The sequence below is a fragment of the Sminthopsis crassicaudata genome, chromosome 2, assembly GCF_048593235.1.
Source record: "Sminthopsis crassicaudata isolate SCR6 chromosome 2, ASM4859323v1, whole genome shotgun sequence".
NCBI lineage: Eukaryota > Metazoa > Chordata > Mammalia > Dasyuromorphia > Dasyuridae > Sminthopsis > Sminthopsis crassicaudata.
In genome coordinates, this window is record NC_133618.1 from 205334326 (window position 1) to 205356467 (window position 22142).

A 22142-nucleotide genomic window follows, 5' to 3' on the forward strand; every position below is an offset into this window, starting at 1 on the left:
GATAGTTCCTATTATCCCCAATGTTAAAAGAAACTGAGAAAGGCCTATAGCACATAGAGTGGAATCCTGGGGTGAATGATTAAAGCACAAAAAAAAAAAAAAAAAAAAAAAAACCCAAACCATTCAGAATGAACAGTCAAACATGAATTTTGACCTATGTCATTAGAGAAAAAACTGCTATCAATGAGATTATAGATCCATTTAAGCTTTCAAATGTTTAATCATCAACAGGAGAACAGTTTTTTGACATCCCAAACACAAACTGAATTTTGGGTATATGGCTTTCTTGTTATTTCACTGAGCATTTGTTGTATTTATGGAATAAGGTTTTGAAGCAGTAAAAATGGTATTAAAAATAATTTCCACTGCATTCTCAACATCTTTTAAGTACCGTCTATTGTGTTACTTTAACTTGTTTCTAAAAACATCATTTGAAATTGTCAGAGATTATTTCCTATGGTAAAGAAAACAAATAAAAGTCTCACCTGTAACAGAAACAATATTAAGTAGTCTTCGCATAATCTGAGGACTAATATCACTGAACCAGTCTTCTGTCACCAACAGCTTTGTAAGATCAAAAGACATCTGACGCGTAATGGACCGCTGCATCTGTCTTCTTCGGTAAGTATCCTATAAACAACACAATGGAAAAAAGAATTCATTCATACAAGTCTCAGAATCTTGAAAAGAAAATAATGAAAGGGATAGGGCCTGTCCTTTTTCTGCTATGAGAAATTTTTTATAGGACTTTGTTTCAGGCCAAGAAACTCCATAAATGCCAAATTGACACCTCCTATGTAGTAATAGTGTTAAAGAGTTGTCTTGAGCAAAAGAAATTGTGATTCATCCAGGAGTGATAGACAGTATGTGTAAGAGGCAAGTCTTGAATTCATGCCCTCCTGGCTTCAAAGCTGGAACTCTATCAACTATGCTATGATGCCCACCTCTTAAAAAAAGAAAATATATTGATCAATGCTTTATTACCACAAAAATTCAGATATTCAACAGAAAAAAAAGATCAAAATAATTATAAAAATGATACACACTGGCAGGGAAAGTATGTTTTCATTGAATAACAAAAGTTTTGTGAAAAATTAGCAATCTACTCCATCAAATTTTATGGTTTCACTACTTATACTTTCAAATAAATATAGGTATGACTCAATTTTAAAGAGTTAAGCTAATGTAACATATATCCAAATGTGGAAAAAGACATGTCTTATGACCACCAAAGAAGCTGATTTTTAAAAAAAAATTACCCCTTTATTTTTATTAAAGCTTTTTATTTTCAAAACATATGCATGGATAATTTTTCAACACTGATCCTTGCAGAACCTTATGTTCCCTTCCTTCTTCCCATCCCCTCTCCTAGATGGCAAGTAATTCAATATGTTAAACATGTTAAAATATGTTAAATCCAATATATACATATGTATGCAATTATCTTGCTACATAGGAAAAAATCAAATCAAAATGGGAAAAATGAGAAAGAAAACAACAACAAAAAGAGTGAAAATGCTAGATTGTGAGTAACTGACTCTTTAAAAACACAATAATTACACCCTAGTTTGTCTGACTTTTGAAGTTCAGATTTCCCCTTTAAATGTAAATAAGATTTATTGTGCGTCTACTATTTGATTTTATCTAAAACAGGTTAAACTATAGCTAATTTCACTCACTTTGAGTTTACATATAATGCCTTATTCTAATCATTCAAGGCATTTTTTTCTCAGGGCCAGAAATCAAGTCATTTTTTAAAATTTAAAAAGAAAAAAAAACATACCACTATAAGATCATAGAATCAAAGGATCGAATTTAAACTTGGGGGAAATTTTAGAGACCATCTAATCTTTCATTACCATTCAGATGCTAAGACTGGGACCTAGAAAATTTAAGTGATTTGGTCCAGGTCATACAGAATAGTGAGCAAGAAGGGGCAAAATTCAAACCTGGACCCTTTGATTCTGTAGCTTGAACTCATTCCACTACTTACACTGCCTCTTACCAGTAGTAACCATTTGTGTACAATATTAAGCAGTAAATTAGTGATAGATAAAGTGGTAAAACAACAATCAGGGAGAAGGGAAAGGAAGAAGGGAATAAGCATTTATATATAATACCTTCTATGTTCCAGACACTGTGTTAAATTTTTTTACAAATATTATTTGATCCTCACAACCATTCTGGGAGGTTGGTGCTATTATTGTCCTCATTTTATAGTTAAGGAAGCTGAAATAAACAAAGATTAAAGTCTTGCCCAGGATCACATAGTAAATGGCTAAAGCTGAATTTGAACTCAGGTTTTTCTAAAAGGGGATTTGGGAAAAGAGAGTGTCAGTTGCAAACTTTATCATATGATGATAATATTTCTACTTACTCTGCCTATACCAAATTTCACTCTCTAATGCTGAACAAATAATAATTTTAAAACTTACCTATAAGTCAAACAATTTTATGACACTACTTTGATCTGAAGAAGACAATGAAAGGGGGATATGGGAAATGAAGAAGAATGCTGCAATCAAGATCTTTGACCTTGTTTTGTTATACTTATTTAGAGCTTGAAATTACTATAAGGTGCTATAGGTAAACTAGACATATCCTAAAAACTATGAGAAATATTCTTTCCCACTGCTACTGCTTGACTTGCTGCAACCATATGATCCCAAAATGCTCCAACAATACCTCCCTTGATCCTGAAATTCCCTTTGGCTTCCAACTCTCCTTATGTGTTTTGTATTCTCAAACCAGTGTGGAAAAAAAATTGCTCAGCTTTGCTTAAGGTCAATGAAGGTGGTTCTGTATCTGTAATATGGTTCCTCTCTAGCAGCTGAAACTATTAAAGATTGTCTTGGTCAAACAAGAAAAATGCTCAGTGTTGAACAAATTCTACAACAAGCAATGCTGATTGAAGAATTTGGCAAAAGTCATGTAAAGTGGTCTAGAAGGGAGCAAGGTCTAGCAATATACAGAAAAGGAGAAAAAAAAATCTCCTAGGCATCAGGTAAAGGAGAAAAGCTGGGAGACAGAGAAAAAGCAGAACAATCATTGTATTTTATTCCTTACGTTGGTTTTACTTTTTTCCTTTTAACTGTTTTAAGGAGTACATTGTGCCAAATGCACCTGGGCAGGGGTTATGTGAAAGAAATTATTGAAAGAAAAGAACAAAGGGGTGGAAAGAGCAAGATGAGTCCCCTTTTAAGTGTACAGTAGAACTGAATTACTATGGCTCTACACTCAGTCCCTGAAAGTCAACCTGAAGTTGCTGCAAGGAAATCCAATGATGTATTTCATTTGAAAAGTAATAATTCATTGACCAATTGGAATTGGATTAGCTCTTCTCTATGTTGAAGATATCCACTTCCATCAGAATATCTTCATATAGTATTGTTGTTGAAGTGTATAATGATCTCCTAGTTCTGCTCGTTTCACTCAGCATCAGTTGATGTAAGTCTCTCCAAGCCTCTCTGTATTCATTCTGCTGGTCATTTCTTACAGAACAATAATATTCCATAACATTCATATACCATAATTTACCCAACTATTCTCCAATTGATGGTCATCCATTCATTTTCCAGTTTCTAGCCACTACAAAAAGGGCTGCCACAATTCCAATTGATCAATGATGGACAGAATCAGCTACACCCAGAAAAGGAACACTGGGAAATGAGTGTAAACTGTTAGCATTTTTATTTTTCTCCCCAGATTATTTTTAACCTCCAAATCCAATTCTTCCTTTGCAACAAAAACAACAAAATTCGGTTCTGCACATATATATTGTACCTAGGATATACTATAACATATTTAATATGTATGGGAATGCCTGCCATCTAGGGGAGAGGGTGGAGGGAAGGAGGGGAAAAATTGGGAACAGAAGGGAGTACAAGGGATAATGTTGTAAAAAATTACCTATGCATATGTACTGTTATAATTATAAAATTAATTAAAAAAAAGAAAAGAAAAGTAATAATTCAATAGCTATAAAAGGTTTAAATAATCTTTTACTGTTATGGGCCAGAACTTGAAACAAGGTGCTAACTCAGTGGAATTAATAGAGACAATGGTTATTTAGCATGGTGTTTAACAGTTCTCTAGTTCAGTACATGTACTTAGTGCTTATTATAGTTCCATAAGATTCACACCTATTATGAGAGCAGATATAAGCTCGGACAAACTAAGCCAGAAGGAGAACTAGGGAAGACAGACAAGTGGTGGCAGGCTGCCCTCCTTCACTTCTCCACTGAAACCAAGATCCGGAAGGCCTCCAGAAAAACTAGCCAAGCCCCAAGTGAAGGAGATAAGACTTTGAAAGAGACAATAAAGGACTTGGACTTTAATACCTGGCTGCACTTGTGGTGATTACTGAACTGAAAGGAAGGCTGCCTCCAGAGACCCCAAGGAAACCTCAACAAGAGCACATTATTATTTTAGAGAGAATATTACATTTTATCTTTGTTTCTTATGTATTACAACAACGCAGAAGTCTGACTAAAAGCAAGTGTCTTACCCGTCTGTTGAGGGCTGTCTTGCTGCCAAGTTTGGTCATTTCCCCAAGGCTGTTCTGGGAAACTCTTCTGTCAGCATCTTCATGGAATCCTTAAAATAATTTACAAAGACAACAATATAAATACCAAAATACTTCTGTTACTTTAAGTATGAGGCCACAACTCTCCAAAGTATTTTAAGTTAAAAATATTTTTTCAAATGCAAACAGAATTTTAGCTGTTCTAAAAACTTTAATATTTTAGAGGCCTGGTTGTTACCTGTGTTATCAGAACATACAACTTCTCCATTTGTAGTGGCAGTTACGAGAAATTTTCTTGCACTGCTTAATCCACGACTATTAAGGAAAACAGGCAAATGAACTATATTGCGCATGTAGTCATGACCATTTATATTTGAATCACGAAGTACACTATTGAGGTTCTGGTTAATTGCCTTTATAATTATGTGTGGGTCACTTGCAAAAATAGCAATGAATGGACCTTTTGAAAACAGAATTCGAACCTGAAACAAAAGAGAAGTTTACATAAAAATATACATTTTTTTAAACATATTCACACATATACATATATAGCCTACTTGATACAAATTAATGTAATAAGCAACACTATACTGGGTAACAAACAGAATTATGAAAAGTAATAGGAGGCATCATTCATCTCTCTCAAGATGTTACAATCTCTAAATAAAACATACTTCCTCTTGGGGGCAGCTAGATTACTGGGGGCCTGAAGATCAAGAATACCCAGTTCAAATATGAAGCCAAAGACTAAATGTATGTCCCTGAGCAAGGCAAGATTACTTTTTTTACCTTAGTTTCCTCGACTGTATATAGGGAAAATGACAGACCTACCTTCTAGGACCATTGTGAGGACCAAATAATATCTATAAAACATGTTTAGCACAGTGCCTGACACATAGAACATGTTTACTAAATATCTGTTTCTTTCTTCCTTCTTTTTCTCCCTATCATTTCCTCCTTTTCTTTCCTTGAGATTTCTAAAATGCTGCTTGACAGTGACACAAGCAAAATAAATCTCTTTGAGAAGCAATGTGATGAAGTGTGTTGGTTTTTAGAAGTTAAAAGATCCAAATTTAACTCCCAATTCTATTATTTATTAACAGTGTGATTAGGGCAAACTTACTTTATGTTTCTGAGCCTCAGTTGCATGCTCTGTAAAATGAGGAAACACTTCTTACCTACAATCTAGACTTAATGTAAAGCACTTTGCAGACCTTAAAGTGAGCTCTTGTTATACATTTAAAACTTGTTCTGTGCTGCCCCTAAGAATACATTATTCTATCTACTTCATCTTTTGAAAATTGCTCATTTTCCAAAGCTCAAATCAGATATTCTCATGGTCATAAAAACTTCCTCAATACCAACCAGATATTTCAAGGTAATTTTTTTTCTTTTGTATCCTTTAAACCCTTATGTTATATTTAACATGTATTGGTTAACCTGCCATCTTGGGGGAGGGGGAAGGGATGGAGGGAAAAAATTAGAACAAAAGATTTGGCAATTGTCAATGTTGTAAAATTACCCATGTATATATCTAAGTAAAAACAATTAACAAAAAAAAAACCCTTTTGTTATCCTTTGCATTATAACTATTTTTATTGTTTGGGCTTTACAAAGTGTTGATATTTAAGGAGAGACATTCATCTTCTCACTTATTTTTCTCTCCCATCTTAGATTATTATTTCATTTTAATTAGTAAATACCCAGGAGAAAAAAAATTCTTACTTTAAATCAAGCATGAATTCTTAACTTTTGATCTGTGTTCTTTTATTAAATCATTATTTTGAGAAGTGTATTTCAAAATTAATTAGTTACCTTTTAATCCCATGTATTTTATTTTATTCATTTATTTATTTTATTCTGAGAAAATGAGTCCCATAATTCCAGTCTTTTCCACAATGTCAAAGAGATTCATGCCACAAAAAATATAGCAGAACTCCTGCTATAAATCTAACAATAAAATGAACCAAATAATGCAAAATTTGCTTAAAGTTCCTATAAATTTATGAATCTTGATATGTCTTGAATAATTAATAGTTCTAGAAACATTTTCAATTTTTTTACTTGGGGTTTATCTTAAATATACATGCAACTTGAATAAAATATTAGAAATATACATTAAAAGTCAGGCATCATCTTAACTGACATTTTATCATTAATAGAAAAGTCTGAAACTAGCATCAAATTTTCTCAGGTTGGGTTTTTGGAGGAAGGGAGAAAGTAAAGAAGGAGTAAGTACACCATTGTTTCTTCAAGTACACCATTCTTTCTTCTCCTCTCTTTTTCATATACAAATTGCCATATGATTTTGTCTTTCCATAGTTTATTTTTATAGCCTTTTTCTCAACTAGACAGGATAAGCATTGCTTCTTACTCATATTTATGGTATTTTATGCTATTACTTAATGTATCCCATTTACTAAGACCACTTGGGGTTCCCCATTACCACCTCCAGTTCTGTTCACAATGATGACTCAAAACTCTCTGAGAAAGACTTTAGCCATTTCTATCACACATCTTCATTAGACTTAAAAATATAAGCTATAAGATTAGAAAGTAACTTAGAAGACATCTAGTTTAACAGCTCCTTTTTACAGAGAAAGGAATTGAAGTTCAAAGAGTTTAAGTGATTTGTCCAAAGTCATAGAATCAATGAACAGCAGAGCCAGAATTCAAGTATGTATCCCCCTGACTCCAAATTCATTTCTCTCCATCACACTTTTTTTCAGCTGTCATATCTACTATAAGATCTATTTTTACAATGTTAAATATTTTAATTTGATGTTTCCACTATACTGAGAAATCAAAGCCATGAAAAGAGCTGAAAATTACTCACTAAAAGAAAAAGAGGATCTAAATCGAAAAGGACATACAATATATATATACCCTTGGCATCTATTTAATGAAAAACTCTCAAATTCATTTCAATTAAAGTAATCAACCACAAGTACATAAAAATCTCTGAATAAGTTAAATTGACTGAAAACATACTGTGTCCAGCATCTGTAGGACTTTGTCTTGCTCACAAGCATCCAACCCATCAATGATGACCACTAATCTTGTCTGATTCTGAGTGAAGCTATCAATAGTTTTTGCCATTCTAGCCATCAATTCCACTTCACATTTCAGAACCTGAGAAAAAAATCATTTAAGTTATAATGAAATATTTCATAAATGAAAGTTATTTTATCTTAATATTAATGCAAAATAATCCAGTAAACCAATATAGACTTAAGAATCTAGAATTCTCACTTCAAGTTCTGCTTCTCATTCATGATATTAAATTACTTTGATCAAGTTACTTTGAGGGTGGAGCATAGGGTCAGTGGTAGTGGCAGTGAGATGGGAGAAAGAATTCCAAGGTATTCTTCAACTAGTGCTGGAGGTAGGAGCCATCTGATAGGTACCACCCAATGTCCAGATCTGGGGCACATATCCAGAAATGCAGAACAGCTGATATTAAGCAAAGGACCCCGAGATAAATAATGAGCACAAATTAATTCCAGAAAATGAACCTGAGTGGTTCTGAGCCCATAATCAAAGAAGTGACTCAGTTCAAACTTTTAGACTACAACAAAGACCAGGTTAGGAGACTTAGACCAAAGGGCAGCCAGTAACTCAGTCTCTCTGAAACTAGAGAACCTCATAGAAACAAACAATGATTGACGCTAACCACAGTCTACTGAAACTCAACTACATATCAGCCAATATGCCCAAACCTGGGACAAGAACTTCTAGAGCTCAGACAAGGACGTCTATGAACAAACCTCCCTGGATCATATCAATTTAAAAGCACAAAACTTTGCACAGATTCCCTTGGATTGAACTGTGAAGGTGTCAAACTCAATGACCTTACATTCCAATAGAAGTATAGATTAGTACATACAAAAGAAAAAAAGGTAACTGGGAAGAGAGAAACAATAGAAGATAGAAAAATAAGAAATATTTTTATATTCCTTAATATAAGGAGTGAGGTTTGAACTGAGCTTCATAGAAAGGAAAAATTCTCAATGACAGAGATGAGAAAAGAGAATATTCCAAGGTAACAATTAAAACAAAGTCATAAAGATGGAAATAAAGTAAGTGTGTGTGTGTGTGTGTGTGTGTGTGTGTGTGTGTGTGTGTGTATGAGAAATAGAAAAACCAAAGAAAAGAAAGAAATGTATATGATGGCTAGAAAGATCAGTTGAGATCAGGTAGTAAAGGGCATTAAATGCTAAAAAGGGAATAATTTATATAGATGTTAAAAGTGATAGTGGAGTGAGTGTTATGGTCAAACCTAGGCAAAGAAAAATCAGAGATGGAGAAATCAATTTATTTACAAGAGTTTAGGAAAACTGTAATGAGAGCCTGAACTAGTGTGAGGGCTGTGTAAACAAAGAGAAGGGAATGTTTGCAAGAGATGCTGAAAAAGAAGAATTGATGAGATTTAACACGTGATTAGATATGTGGACTATAAGTGAATGAGCATATGACTCATATGATAACTACAAGGATGTGAATCTTCATGACTGGAAGAAAAGCAGTAACCTCAATAGAAAAAGGTAAATTCAGTTGGGGAAGATTAAGGAATACTTGAACACTGAGTTTGAGGTATCTATAGAACATACAATTCAATAGGTCAGAAGCCAGCTGGTAATGTTCTGGGACTGAAACTAAAGATAGAGGATATACATAGAGTTGCATATATAGAATGACATATATTCATCAATCCCAAAGCATTTACAAAGCTCTTACTAGGTATCAGGAACTATGCAAAATGATAAGAATACAATGACAAAAATGAAATAGTTTCTATCTTTAAAGAGCTCATATTTTTCAAAGAAAACAATATGAATTTACAAATACATATGCAATAAGTTGAGGGGAAAGAACAATAAAGAAAAAAGTTAAGGAAATTAAGAAAAGTTTCACATAAGCACATCTTAAAAAGGATCTGTGTAGAGATCATAACTGCACTCAGTGGATGGGAGATGCCAAGAGGCAGTCTCGGAGTATTCTTACAATTAGGGAATATACCTGAATTTAATTCCAAATGAAATTAAAACTAAATTTTTTTAAATTCACAAAATGTTTTAAACACAGCTGAATGCTTATAATTCTAGAAATTCATAAGCTAAAGTTTTTACTATAAATATGTTTATTTACCTTCATGAAACCTTCACTTTTCAACTTGTGCAATTTGGTGGCAGCTTTATGAAGACGTTTACGCTGAGAATTTAGGATAGAGTCTAGTACTTTCCACCAAGTACGACAGTTTAAGATGAAGGCCAAACCAACAATAGATGAAATTGATATAAGAATAGCATTCACTGTCATATGTTTTTGGTCAACTCTAAATATAGCAAGGAGAGTGATTCCAGCAATAATACATCCCAAGATGAAAATGAAGATAACAAAAGATGGGAGGCAGCAAGTTTTCTTCCACTTCTTTTTTCCTGTAAGACATAAAAAAGTTTCAGCCATTATTTATGCTTCTAATGTCTAGATAACGTAATTCAATAATCAAAATACAATAAAAATTATTAGGATACAAGATAATATGCTTTGAGGAATTTAAAATACATATAAAAAGAAAACAAAAACATTATGTTAATAACTATCATGTTAAAACACAAAAAGAGAAAAACATAAAATTCTACCCTGTGTATCTTCAGTCTTGAATACTCGAAAAAGTCTTGTGGCTAAGAAACCAAATTCCCTTTCACAAGCATCAGAAAGAGTTGCAATCATCTCAGCCAATGAAGTTTCTCCACCCACACTGGAGAGTCTATTGTAATCTGTAAATAAAAATCTTTAAAAAAAAAAAAAAAGAAAAGAAAAAGAAAAGAAATTTTGTCATTATTTGAATAAAATTCAAATTCTAAGTTATAAAGCAGCTGGATTATTTCACTGTCTTTTAATTAATATTTTTCCTAAATAAAAGTATAAAAAACTTTGTTTTCAAATAGTTAAGGAAAATGTATAAGATCTGATAAATTCTATTTTTTTAATTTTTTGTTTTTATTTTTATTTATTTATTTTTTTTTTTGCTGAGGCAATAGGGATTAAGTGATTTGCCCAGGGTCATATGCTAGGAAGTGTCTGAGGCCACATGTGAACTAAGGTCCTCCTGACTTCAGGGCAGGTGCTCTATCCATTGCACCATCTAACCGCCCCAAATTCTAAATTAAAAAAAAATTATCCATCAAGAAGAAAAAGATCACAAAATATTCAATGTGAGAGATGGCCTTAGGGCCCATTTTGTGCCCAATTCCTTTATCTTTCTCAAAAAATTGAAGCTCAAAAAGGTAACATGACCAGTAAGTGAAGAAATGATTATTGTTTATAGAATGGATAGGAGGAGTACAACTAGATGGAAAAAAATAAAATTTTGTCTTTGGCTTAACCAAAGTTAACTTATTGGTGAAATGTATGGTTTAGTTCCAGAGGGGAGGTGATGTATCTATATCCAGGAATGTATATGATGTTTTAGATTTATTTATTTTTTTTTTTACTTTTAACTAATTATAGTACAGTATTTCCAAGAAAAAAGTGAGAAACAAAAATCATTCTGCTCACCTGACTGGTAAAGCTTTTGTAGTTTGCTCTGGTAATTCAGGTGGGTTCACAAACATCAGTTTAAGGAGGAGTTCCAAGTAGCCAATATGTCTTGCCAACCTAGTGCTGACCACCCAGGCCCAATTCCAACTTTCCCCTTCCCTTCGGCCACCAAAGTAAATTACAACTGAAATATAAAAATAAATCCAGAGAAATCATAGTTAATTAGTTTCATATTCATTTCCCTAAGGAAGAAAATTCAAGTAGTCACCTTTCATTCAATAGCTCACAAGTGAATTAGATACTGTGTTAGTTTTAAATGTAATGCCAACTTCCCCATACCATAAATTCTGAGCCATCTAGTTTAGGAACTATAGGCTCATTTAATATCAGCCTAAAAAAACATAATTGGAACAAATTTATGATTCATATAATAGAATACATGTATAGTTTTTTTTCTTGCAAATGATCAGATGAGAAAAATTAAAGATTATTTTTATCTCCCTTATTTTAGGAAAAATGCATAGTGATAGCCAATGCTCCCCTAAACCAGAGGAACTATTCAATACTGCAGATAAAAAAAGATGACCTAATTTTATTTAAATAAAGTCTAATACATTGATGCATTGTTGGTACAATTATTAAAACTGATTCAACCACTCCATAGATAAATGTGGAACTATGCCCAAAGGACTATAAAACCATGTATACTTTTTGATCTTACAATAATAACACTACTAGGCCTGCATCCCAAGAAATAGGTTTTTGTAAAAAGGAAAAGGAGCTATATGTATAAAAATATTTATAACAACTCTTCTCAGAGCAAAGAAATGGAAACTGAGGAAAAATAAAACTGGGGAATAGCTGAATGTAATCACAAGAAAAACTATTGTGCTATAAGAAATGTTGCACAATACCCTTTGACCCAGCAGCGCTACTACTGGGATTATATCCCAAAGAAATACTAAAGAGCGGAAAGAGACATATATGTGCCAAAATGTTTGTGGCAGCTCTTTTTGTTGTAGCTAGAAACTGGAAGATGAATGGATGTCCATCAGTTGGAGAATGGTTGGGTAAATTGTGGTATATGAAGATTATGGAATATTATTGCTCGGTAAGAAATGACCAGCAGGAGGAATATAGAGAGGCCTGGAGAGACTTAAATCAACTGATGCTGAGTGAATTGAGCAGAACCAGAAGATCACTGTACACTTCAACAACAATACTGTATGAGGATGTATTCTGATGGAAGTGGAAATCTTCAACATAAAGAAGATCCAACTCACTTCCAGTTGATCAATGATGGACAGAGGTAGCTACACCCAGAGAAGAAACACTGGGAGGGGAATGAAAATTGTTAGCACTAATATCTGTCTGCCCAGGTTGCATGTACCTTCGGATTCTAATGTTTATTGTGCAACAAGAAAATGATATTCGCACACATGTATTGTACCTAGACTATATTGTAACACATGTAAAATGTATGGTATTGCCTGTCGTCGGGGGGAGGGAATAGAGGGAGGGGGGGTAATTTGGAAAAATGAATACAAGGGATAATATTATAAAATATATATATATATATAATAAAAAAAAAAGAAAGAAAGAAATGTTGCACAGAATACTCTCACAAAAAGACTTCTATGTGTTCATGTAGAGTGAAATGTACTATGTACAATATAATAGCAATAATATAAGATGATCAGTTGTGACTGACTTTGTTCTTCTTAGCAATACAATGATCCAAGACAATTCTGAAGGACTTATGATGAAAAATGCTATCCATACCCAGAGAAAAGAACTGATTGTGTCTGAATGCAGATTGAAACATACTTTTCTTGAGGTTTTGTTTTGTTTTGGTTAAAGGGTGTTGGAGAGAATATATGTTTTCTTCTGAAACTTGACTTATGGAAAATTTTGTATAGCTTCACATGTGCCTCCTCAGTAAGAGGTTGGGGTGGGGAGGAAGAAAGGGAAAGAAATTAGAATTCAAAGATTCAAAAACATATGTTAAAAATGGTTTTATATATAACTGGGGAAAATTAAATATTAAATTTTTAAAATTAAATAAAATATAATAGAAACACCACATAATAATCATAAGCCTTTCTTATAATAATGCTTATCTAGGTAAATTAAATTTTACATAGACTTTGAAAGCTACTGAAACCAATTAGAATACACCATTTTTCCAAGCCAATTACAATAAAAAAAATAGGAAACAAATATTTGTGATTAAATTTTTTTCACTCATATATACCATTATATTCAAATGCTATACTATCAAAAAATAGTATTTTTAACTTTCAGTGAAAAAAATCAACATATCAATCATATTAAGTAAATCAATGAAGTCTGGCATCAATTGTGAAAAGAATTAAAACAAAGACTTACTAAAGAAAATATACAGGAGTGCCAAGAGGCTTAAAGCCACTGCTATTCCAAGTTTCAGGTCCACAGTAAAGGCAAGCAATAAACCCAACCCTCCACAAAGTAACAGTGTAAGAAATACTATAAGCCATGAGAATTGGAAAAGAGGTTCAATTTGTTGCCCTGCAAAAGTCTTCATCTCATCTGAAAGAGAAAAAGAATAAAACTATTAAGAATAGAAATGAACAGATAAAAGAACATTTTGAAGTTCTAATGTTTTAAAACCTTTTGTAAAACACTGAAAAAATCTAAATAAATAAGAGCATTTTAATTAGTTTTAATATCTCAACTTACATAAAATTTTTCTTTATTCAAGAAATTTCTAAGTACTTCTCTTATAAAAACTGTGGTGTGCCAACTTTTAGAAAACATACCCAGAAAGCATAGCATGTGTAAATCTAGAATTGATTACTTTCTTTTCCAATTTTTTGAGATTGACAGAGTTTCCATTTCTCCAATGTACATACAAATCCACACAAGCACTCTCATCTATTTAATAATCAAGTTATAACTTCATCTGTCTCAATAGGAGATAAATGTGATCAAGATTATCTGATCTACTTCAAATTGGAGAGGTAAAGCATTATTTATTGCTTTTACCTGCCTAATGAAGATGTCTGCTGAATGAAGATCATACTGCACAAGGGCATTTAGAGACTACGAATGCTGAATATTTTTAGTCAACCTATGTGACTTACTAAGGAAGAGTGATTAAATCTCAGTACTCTAGAATGATTTGATTGGTTCAGGCTATCATGTAAAAGCTGAACATGTACCAAAAACAGACTTAAGCACAAAATGGAAAACTGGAAAAGGGAAATGAATGATGGGGATATCATGTCCAATTAGTTACAAATGCTCTCACACATACAGTGAGATATATAGAGGACCTGCAGAAGCCAAAGGAGTGATATTATAGAATCCCCTAAAGATTCAGCTGTGAAGGGATAGGGACCTAAGGAATCTACGTTATCAGATGGTTAGAGTTTCAGAATTCAAGCTTTCTAGAAGAATAATGTCAAGAATTCTTAGAGAGAAGATCACACATCTGGTCCTGGAGCTTAGGGATCAACAAAGAACTGAACCCTAACTCAGAGAAGCAAAACCCCAGACTTTGAATCTCCTACTACCATGAATTGTTCTCCTGATACAGTTCAGATGAAAAAAAAAGGTTGCTTCTTTGAGACCTAGGTTTATTTCCTTCTGGAGAAAGTTCAAGTTCTTAGTACCATATAGCTACAGACCTTTACATGGTTAGGGTAAAAAGCAAGTCACCAGGATGTTGGGAGTGAAAGAAAGGGTGTCTGTCTTACAACTCCAAATTAATTTCTCTCTTAGGGAAAATACAACCCTTCCGGGTAGTACTACTGTAAAGCTAAAGCACAATACAAATCCCCAGAGTGAAAGGAAACAAGGGAAAGAGGAAAATAATTTTACAAACTGTTTATAGGCCATTGTGAATCTTTTTATGTGCTTTTAGGTTTTCTATAGAAAAATAGGAAAAAATAAAAAAATAAACTATCTTGTGCCTCTTATACTTTGTTGCCTTGCACAGTTGCCTGTAAACTCTTCAACCATATTGGTTATGAAAATCTAAATATAAAGTATATTTTGAGGTTTCAAAATAAACTCTGGTTGGGGACAAAATAAGCCAAAGTCAGTTAGTCAATTAACACTTATTAAGCACCCACTATCTGTCAGACACACAGCATTAAAAACTGAGGATTAAAAAAAAAAAGTCCTCACTTTCACGAGATATGATTTGAAGCCAGTCCTAGGTTGAGATACTACAATAGGCATTATAGTTTACTTTATAAAATCCTACATATAATTCTTCTCTTTCAAAATATTTTTTAATGATAGACTAAAAACTTACTTACATAAACTCTTGGAAATGTGTTCTTAAGATATACACACATAAAAATTATTTCAATCATTTTACCTTCTAATTTCTTGAGCAAAAAAGATTTCCCACTTCCCCACTGGGCATACAATCCCACACAAATGGGGGGTTGCATTGTTGGCTCACTAAGAATATCAGCCAGAGCACTGCTGTACAAGTCATAACCAAGCATGTCTCCATCAGCATCAGTAGGCGACAAGTGTCCTGTAAATTAAAAATATCACATAGTTGCATTAAAAGGTCAAAGATTTTGCTTTAGCATTTGAAATCAATATGAAATATTAATATTTTTTTGAACTCATATAATCAAGGAAAACAAAAAAATTACCTTTCAAACAAAAGGAAAAAAACACTTAAACAGCCTTCAAAAAAATTTAAAATTAAATCTAAATAAAGGTGTGCCAAAATAAGAAACTAAATGGAAGGGCGTTGATAACTTTTATACTTAGAACTGTTTTCTGGATCTAGTTAGAAATATTAACAAATTGTGTTTAAAATTTTAAATACTTCCAAAGTATATTTGAAAGGTCACATATGAACATTTACTTCATAATGGTCATATTTTCCTATGTCAAAACCTTGCATGTTTAATATTTCACAGAATATTTCAGTTATGAAACAATGTAAAACTAATTTGGGAACTTTTGTTCCATAGATATAATATAGGAAGATCAATTAAATCAATCAATTAATTTTTTCATACATATACAAATACACATTCCTTGAAATATTTGGTTGATTTAACACTTTCATAAAGAAAATGCATTTCACTAAAGAAAAATAAACTCACTCTGACATAAAGCAATACTTACTGGCTCCAAATATTTGAGTTAAAATGCTTTTCTGATGGCTACAGTCAATGTTGTATGGTGTCTCTCCTGCTTTGTTTGGCCTATAAAGCAGTCGTCCATCTTTTGGATTTCTTAAAAGAAGTTCTGCTAGTTTCCGGCTTCTGCCACGAATGGCAATATGAAGAGGAGTATCTCCTTTCTATAAAATCATGACAAATATCTGAGATTTCATATTTTTATACACAATCAAACTTTACAAATTCAAACTAAAGAAGAAACAGGCTAATTAGTTAAAAGGATCATTATCTCTTTCATCTAAACAAATATTTATTTTCATTTTACTATTCTAAGGTCACAACATCTCCAACCCCAAATCTTCTCTCTTTTAATAACTTCCCATCTAGCATATCAGAATTTTTCATGGTAACAATAAACTAAAATAAAGAAAATCCAATTGGAACAAAGCATAGTTTTAGGGATTATAGAAATTATATTACTATTTTTTCTTTCCACTTACTTTTTTTTTAGTCAATATGGATTTTGTCTCCTTGGTTCTGATTACATCATGCTACATCAATTGACATATCTTCCCATGTTTTTCAAAATTCCTCATATTCATTGCTTCTTACATTCCATTACATTGATATATAACAATTTATTTAATATCTCTCTAATCAGAGAGATTCCACTTTCTTTCCAGGTCTTCCCTACAACTATTTGTGCATTCCTGGATAATTCCAACTCGGTCATATTGAATAATATCTTTGGCTATGGTGCTGCAGTTTTTTTGCTGGACTTTCATTTAAAATTGTTGCAACAGTTATCCATTAGTAATGTTCCAGAAGTCTCTCTGCTAAACCCTGCCTGGTTTAGGTACTGTGAACATATCTTTTTCATAAACGGTATATTGTAGGATACTTTCTTATCTTTGAAAATAATCTGGATGCAATTTTCTTTAAACAAAAATTGGTGAGATCCTCCTCTGAATTTATGGTACAACAGAGCTTTCAGAGCTTTCTTTTATATTATTTCCTTTACTGTATACTCAATTTCATTTTCTGTGATTGTCATATTTTCTATGCCAATTATCCAGCTTGTCTCATTCTCATTCTACTTTTTCCCTAATTCCATTCCTGGGAAATCCAGAAATGCTGTACCAAAGTCTAGATCTGCTACAGACTGATTTTATCTAACCTTAAAAGGGCTTCAATTGCTATTTGGATAATCCTTTCACATATCAGTTCTTTCAAACTTTTTTTTTATATTTCTCAAATAAATGATCCTAACCCACATCCCCTTATCATCAGTAAATGAGCTCACCTCCTACTTTAATAAAATTATCTTGAAAAAGCTCTAAAGAACAAGCCTTAGAGTTTTGTATTTTTTGTTTGTTCATTGTATGGCAGGAATTAGGGAGGAAGGGAGTTACTATCCATCAATAAATATTTATAAAATACCTACTACATGCCAAGAACTACAGTAATCATTAGAAATACAAAGACAAAAAAGTATAAGTAGCCACATGGTCTTAGGGAGTTCACATTCTCTCAGAGAAACATATACACAATATCTCAAGAAGTCAGTGAAATAGAGGAGTAGAAAAGGAACTAGGAGATTACATTCCAGGGAAGCCAATTTGCTGCAAGAAATAGTGAAGGAAAAAGGGCTAAAGAAACAGCATTTGAGAACCAGGAAGTCCTTCCTATTTCTGCAATTAATATTCTAGTGTGTGAGTCCTTATAACCAACCTCATGGCTAGACTACTGCTATTAGCTTCCCAAATGAATTCCATGCTTCAACAAAAAATTGCTATGAATATTTTGGTAAATATGGAACTTTTAATTTTGTTCTTGACCTTCTTGGAACATATGACTAGCAGCAGGCTCTTTGGATTAAATAGTTATCCAGACTCGAGAGCCACCACTTTGACTATGTCTCTTTGCCTCTCAAAAAATCAATGTCTACCAAATAAATTCTAAATTCAATTTCTTGATATTTAAGATCCTCCACAATCCAATACAAGTTTACTTTTGACTTATTTAGTGCTATTTCCTGATACAAGTCCAATTCTTTAGCTTGATTTAGACAACTCAGACTATTCCTTTAATATATATAGCACTTTCATACCTTTCTTATGTTGTCCATTCTGCCTGGAATGCACATTGCCATGTCTTGATTCATCTTCCTCCATCATTAATCTAAACTAACCCACCCCAGTAAGACCAAGCTCAAATGCTTCCTCTGATTTTTCTGGACAAAAGTAATACTTCTAACCTCTGAATCTTTAAAATCTTAATCTGTACTACTCATATGTCACTTATACATACCACCTTCTACTAAAGATATTGTTGCAACCATTTCCTCCTATTTTTTAAGGGTAAGGACCATCAATTAATCTATAACCCTTTATTAAGCACTTATTATTTGCCAGGAACCTAGCACTGAGAATATAAGTACAAAGAACAACAACAACAAAAAAAATTCCTAAAAAAGTAGTTAAATGAAAGATAATTTGGGAAGAAGGACAATAGAAGTTGGGGGAGGGGAGACCAGGAATGATACCTCCATGCATTAAATGGTATTTAAAATGCATCCTAAATTAAGAAAAAGAATCTGAGGTGGAGGTAAGGAGTGACACATACACTTTACACAAACAGTAAGCAAATATTTATTGAAAATACTAATATTCAGATGAATTGGTCAATTAATCAAATATTTATTGAGTACTTACACACAAAATGTTACTTTATCAAAGTTTCCAAGGAATAACTTGAATGAATATGTATAACAGTTTAAATATATGAATTGTTCATATTCAAAATATTCTTTAAGTGTTCTCTGATTGTAAGTTATTAAATGTAATACATATATCCTCCAATAATGTACCTTACTCAATATCTTATCACAATTTGGAAATGACCTTGGGTTCTTGAAGGCTATTCCAAGGGAATACAAAGTCCACAAGTCCCACAATAAATTGGAAAAGGGGTGGAATATCAGTCCAATAATGGACTGTTACAAGTAATATAAAAAGAAATTCAAACAGATTTTTATCACATTGGTCCTTTATTTTGATATGATATATTAATAATTGAAAAAATAATAAAATTTTGCAATTAAACACATAATCACTCAAACTTTTCCTTCTCTCTACAAAATTAGACTTTAACACTTATTAGCCTCAATGAATAAAATTGGTCAAACCAAGCATTGTAATCCACAATATTTCCTCTAAATAAAAACTATTAGGAATTTGTGGGTTACCCTCCCCTTTTACCTTATCTACAGCAGACACCTTAGCTCCTTTATCTAGCAGAAGTTCAACCACTTCAATATTTCTCATCTTCGTGGCTTTTATAAGTGGTGTTTCACCATCCTAAGGACAGAGTTTGTTTTATGTTTACTAAAATAAAAACTGTAATTAACAATGGTATTTTAAAAAACAAATTATACTAAAATGTTATTAATTTAAAAGTATATCTGATTAACAAAGTTCAATTTAAGCTTGTTTCACATTAAAAAGTTGCCTTAAAATAAAAGCTTTTCCCCCTAAGTTATATGAAATTAATTTTATATTCATTATTATCACATCATTATATGATATTATCAGTAATATTATGTTACATAATACAATATATCAATATAATTATTATATCATAATAATGATATTATATTGATATTGCTGAAATGTACTCTTAAGTACACAATACACACAATAAAATGCAAATTTGAAAAATACCACAAACCAGAACTAAATACTTTCCAAAAAGTTACTTTCCAACATTCAAACATCTCCATAGCCATATTGATGGGGGCATTCCCTCTAATAATGCCAATCCCATTCATGCTTTCCATTCTAAGCAACTCTTCACCATGTTTCCATGATATTAACCATAATGTATTATGGATAAATTAGAATTGTCTTCACTAGAATAGTACCTGACTGAAGATTTTCAATTAGAAGAGAAACCTACAAAAAACCATGAAATTTTTTTTAATGATATGATGAGGCCAATGATCCTACTGTATTTGATTAAATGCTCCTATTGTATTTAAATTTTTATTAAGCTAAACATACCTTAGAGCATATTTCAGTATCTGGATTGCACTGCAAGATATCTCTCACCATTGCTGCATTGCCTTTCTCTACAGCCCAATACAAAGCTGTTTTATTATCCTATAAAATAAGAAGACATTTTAATACAAAATATAATGTAAAAGCATTCGAGGCAGAAATAACTTCTCACTTTTAAGTCATGCATTGCATACATTATTTGATTTGGACCTAACAATAATCCTGTAAAGGAGGTACCACAGTTATTATTTTACAGACAACTCAAGAGAGGTTAAGTAATTTATCCACAATCCCATTCCATCTTCTCCAGGAAAATGTCTCCACTCCTTTCATTGTCTTATCTTAAATCTCTTCTAATCTACTAGATGCTTTTTTTTACTACCTACAATCATACCTATAACTTTCCCATCCTTAAAAAACCTCACTACCATTCTATCTTTGTCTCCTTTTTGGCAGACACTCCTTGTCTGTCAACAACTTCTCTTCTTATTCTTCTAAACCTTCTGTAAGCTTGCTTCTAAACTCATTACTTAACTGCAACTTTCTCTAGTTACCAAAAATCTCCTAATTGCCAAATCTAAGGCATAAGTATTAATACAGTGCTTGTCACATAGTAGGTACTTAAAAAATGTTTATTTAGTGATTGTTGATTGTTTTAATGGCCTATTCTCAAATCTAATATTCCAGACCTAATTGCAGCATTTGACTGAGCTGACCACATGCTGCTCTGGCTGGATAGTCTTCACTCTGAGTTCTTGTAAAACTGCCCTCTCCTAGTTCTTTTCCTCTGTCAGAAGGCTTCTTCATAGCCACTTTGTTGGTTCTTTATCCATATCACACTCATTAATTATGGGTAAAATCAAAGGCACAGTCCTAGACTCTATTCTCTTTTTATTCCACAGTATCTTACTTAATGATACCATCAACTCCAAAGAGTTCAAATATTTATAGCCAGATACTTCCACATCCACATATCTACCTCTAGCTAGTCTCTCTGCCAAGTTATATGTAAGAATGCCTTGTGAACATCTAAACTGGATGTATGTTAGATATCTCATAATCAATATATCCAAAAAACATATCTCTCTGCTTGCAAACCTCCCCACTTCCAACCTTTATTACTACTGCTAAGCAGACCACTATTCTCCCCTCACCTAGACTTACAACTTTCTGTGTCATTCTGATATTCTCCATTTTCATTAACTCCACAGAGATAATCATTGTCAATTCTTATCATCACAACACCTGTCAAATATATCCCCTTCTTTCTCAGCATAAAATGACGACCCTAGATTAGGCCCTTAACTCATCACTTAAATTACCAGTATAACTTTTTAATTGTTCTTCCTGTGTCAAGTCTCTCCCCACTCCAATCCCTCCATTGTATTGCCAAAAATATTTTTCAAAGAACAATCTAAGTCTACACTGATGAATGAGCTCCCAGGGGCTTCCTATTACCTCCTTGATTAAATAGAAATTTGCCCGTTTTATAATTAAAGTTCCTCATAGTCTGACTTCTTCCTACTTTCTAGTCTTCTAAACACTGTCTGCTTACTATTGGTCTACTTCCTATTGTGACTTGGTACTGATTGTTTCCCATATTACAATGTTCCCTCTTGTTCTCTTTATGATTTAAGTTTACTATGTTTCCTTCAAGACAATTCAAATTCCACCTTTTGCAACTGGTTCCTCCAAATGCTAGTTCTTTTCTAAGATTATTTTCCATCTACTCCTTAACTACCTTATATTTTTCATGTTATTTCCCCATTAGATTGTATGTTCCTTCAGGATAAAGGACTAGGTTGTAGTTTCGTTTTGTTTTTGTTTTTGGCTTGGATTTTCATGGGAGCTTTCTTTTTCTTTTTTTCTTTTTTTTCTTTT

At 32.6% G+C, this 22142-nt stretch overlaps 1 protein-coding gene across 5 annotated transcripts in view; it reads right to left on the minus strand.

Annotated features, from left to right (window-relative positions):
- Positions 1-22142, minus strand: part of KIDINS220 (kinase D interacting substrate 220) — a 150414-nt gene that overhangs the window by 88683 nt on the left and 39589 nt on the right. For all 5 annotated transcript variants that reach the window (XM_074288092.1, XM_074288091.1, XM_074288088.1 and 2 more), the window contains 12 exons: positions 20265-20363; positions 19464-19562; positions 16208-16385; positions 15435-15599; positions 13457-13636; positions 11087-11252; positions 10168-10319; positions 9674-9963; positions 7517-7657; positions 4764-5007; positions 4508-4596; positions 486-630 (listed from right to left, as the gene is read on the minus strand). In XM_074288092.1, coding sequence (XP_074144193.1) covers positions 486-630; positions 4508-4596; positions 4764-5007; positions 7517-7657; positions 9674-9963; positions 10168-10319; positions 11087-11252; positions 13457-13636; positions 15435-15599; positions 16208-16385; positions 19464-19562; positions 20265-20363 — 1948 coding nt within the window. The remainder of the gene's footprint in view (positions 1-485; positions 631-4507; positions 4597-4763; positions 5008-7516; positions 7658-9673; positions 9964-10167; positions 10320-11086; positions 11253-13456; positions 13637-15434; positions 15600-16207; positions 16386-19463; positions 19563-20264; positions 20364-22142) is intronic.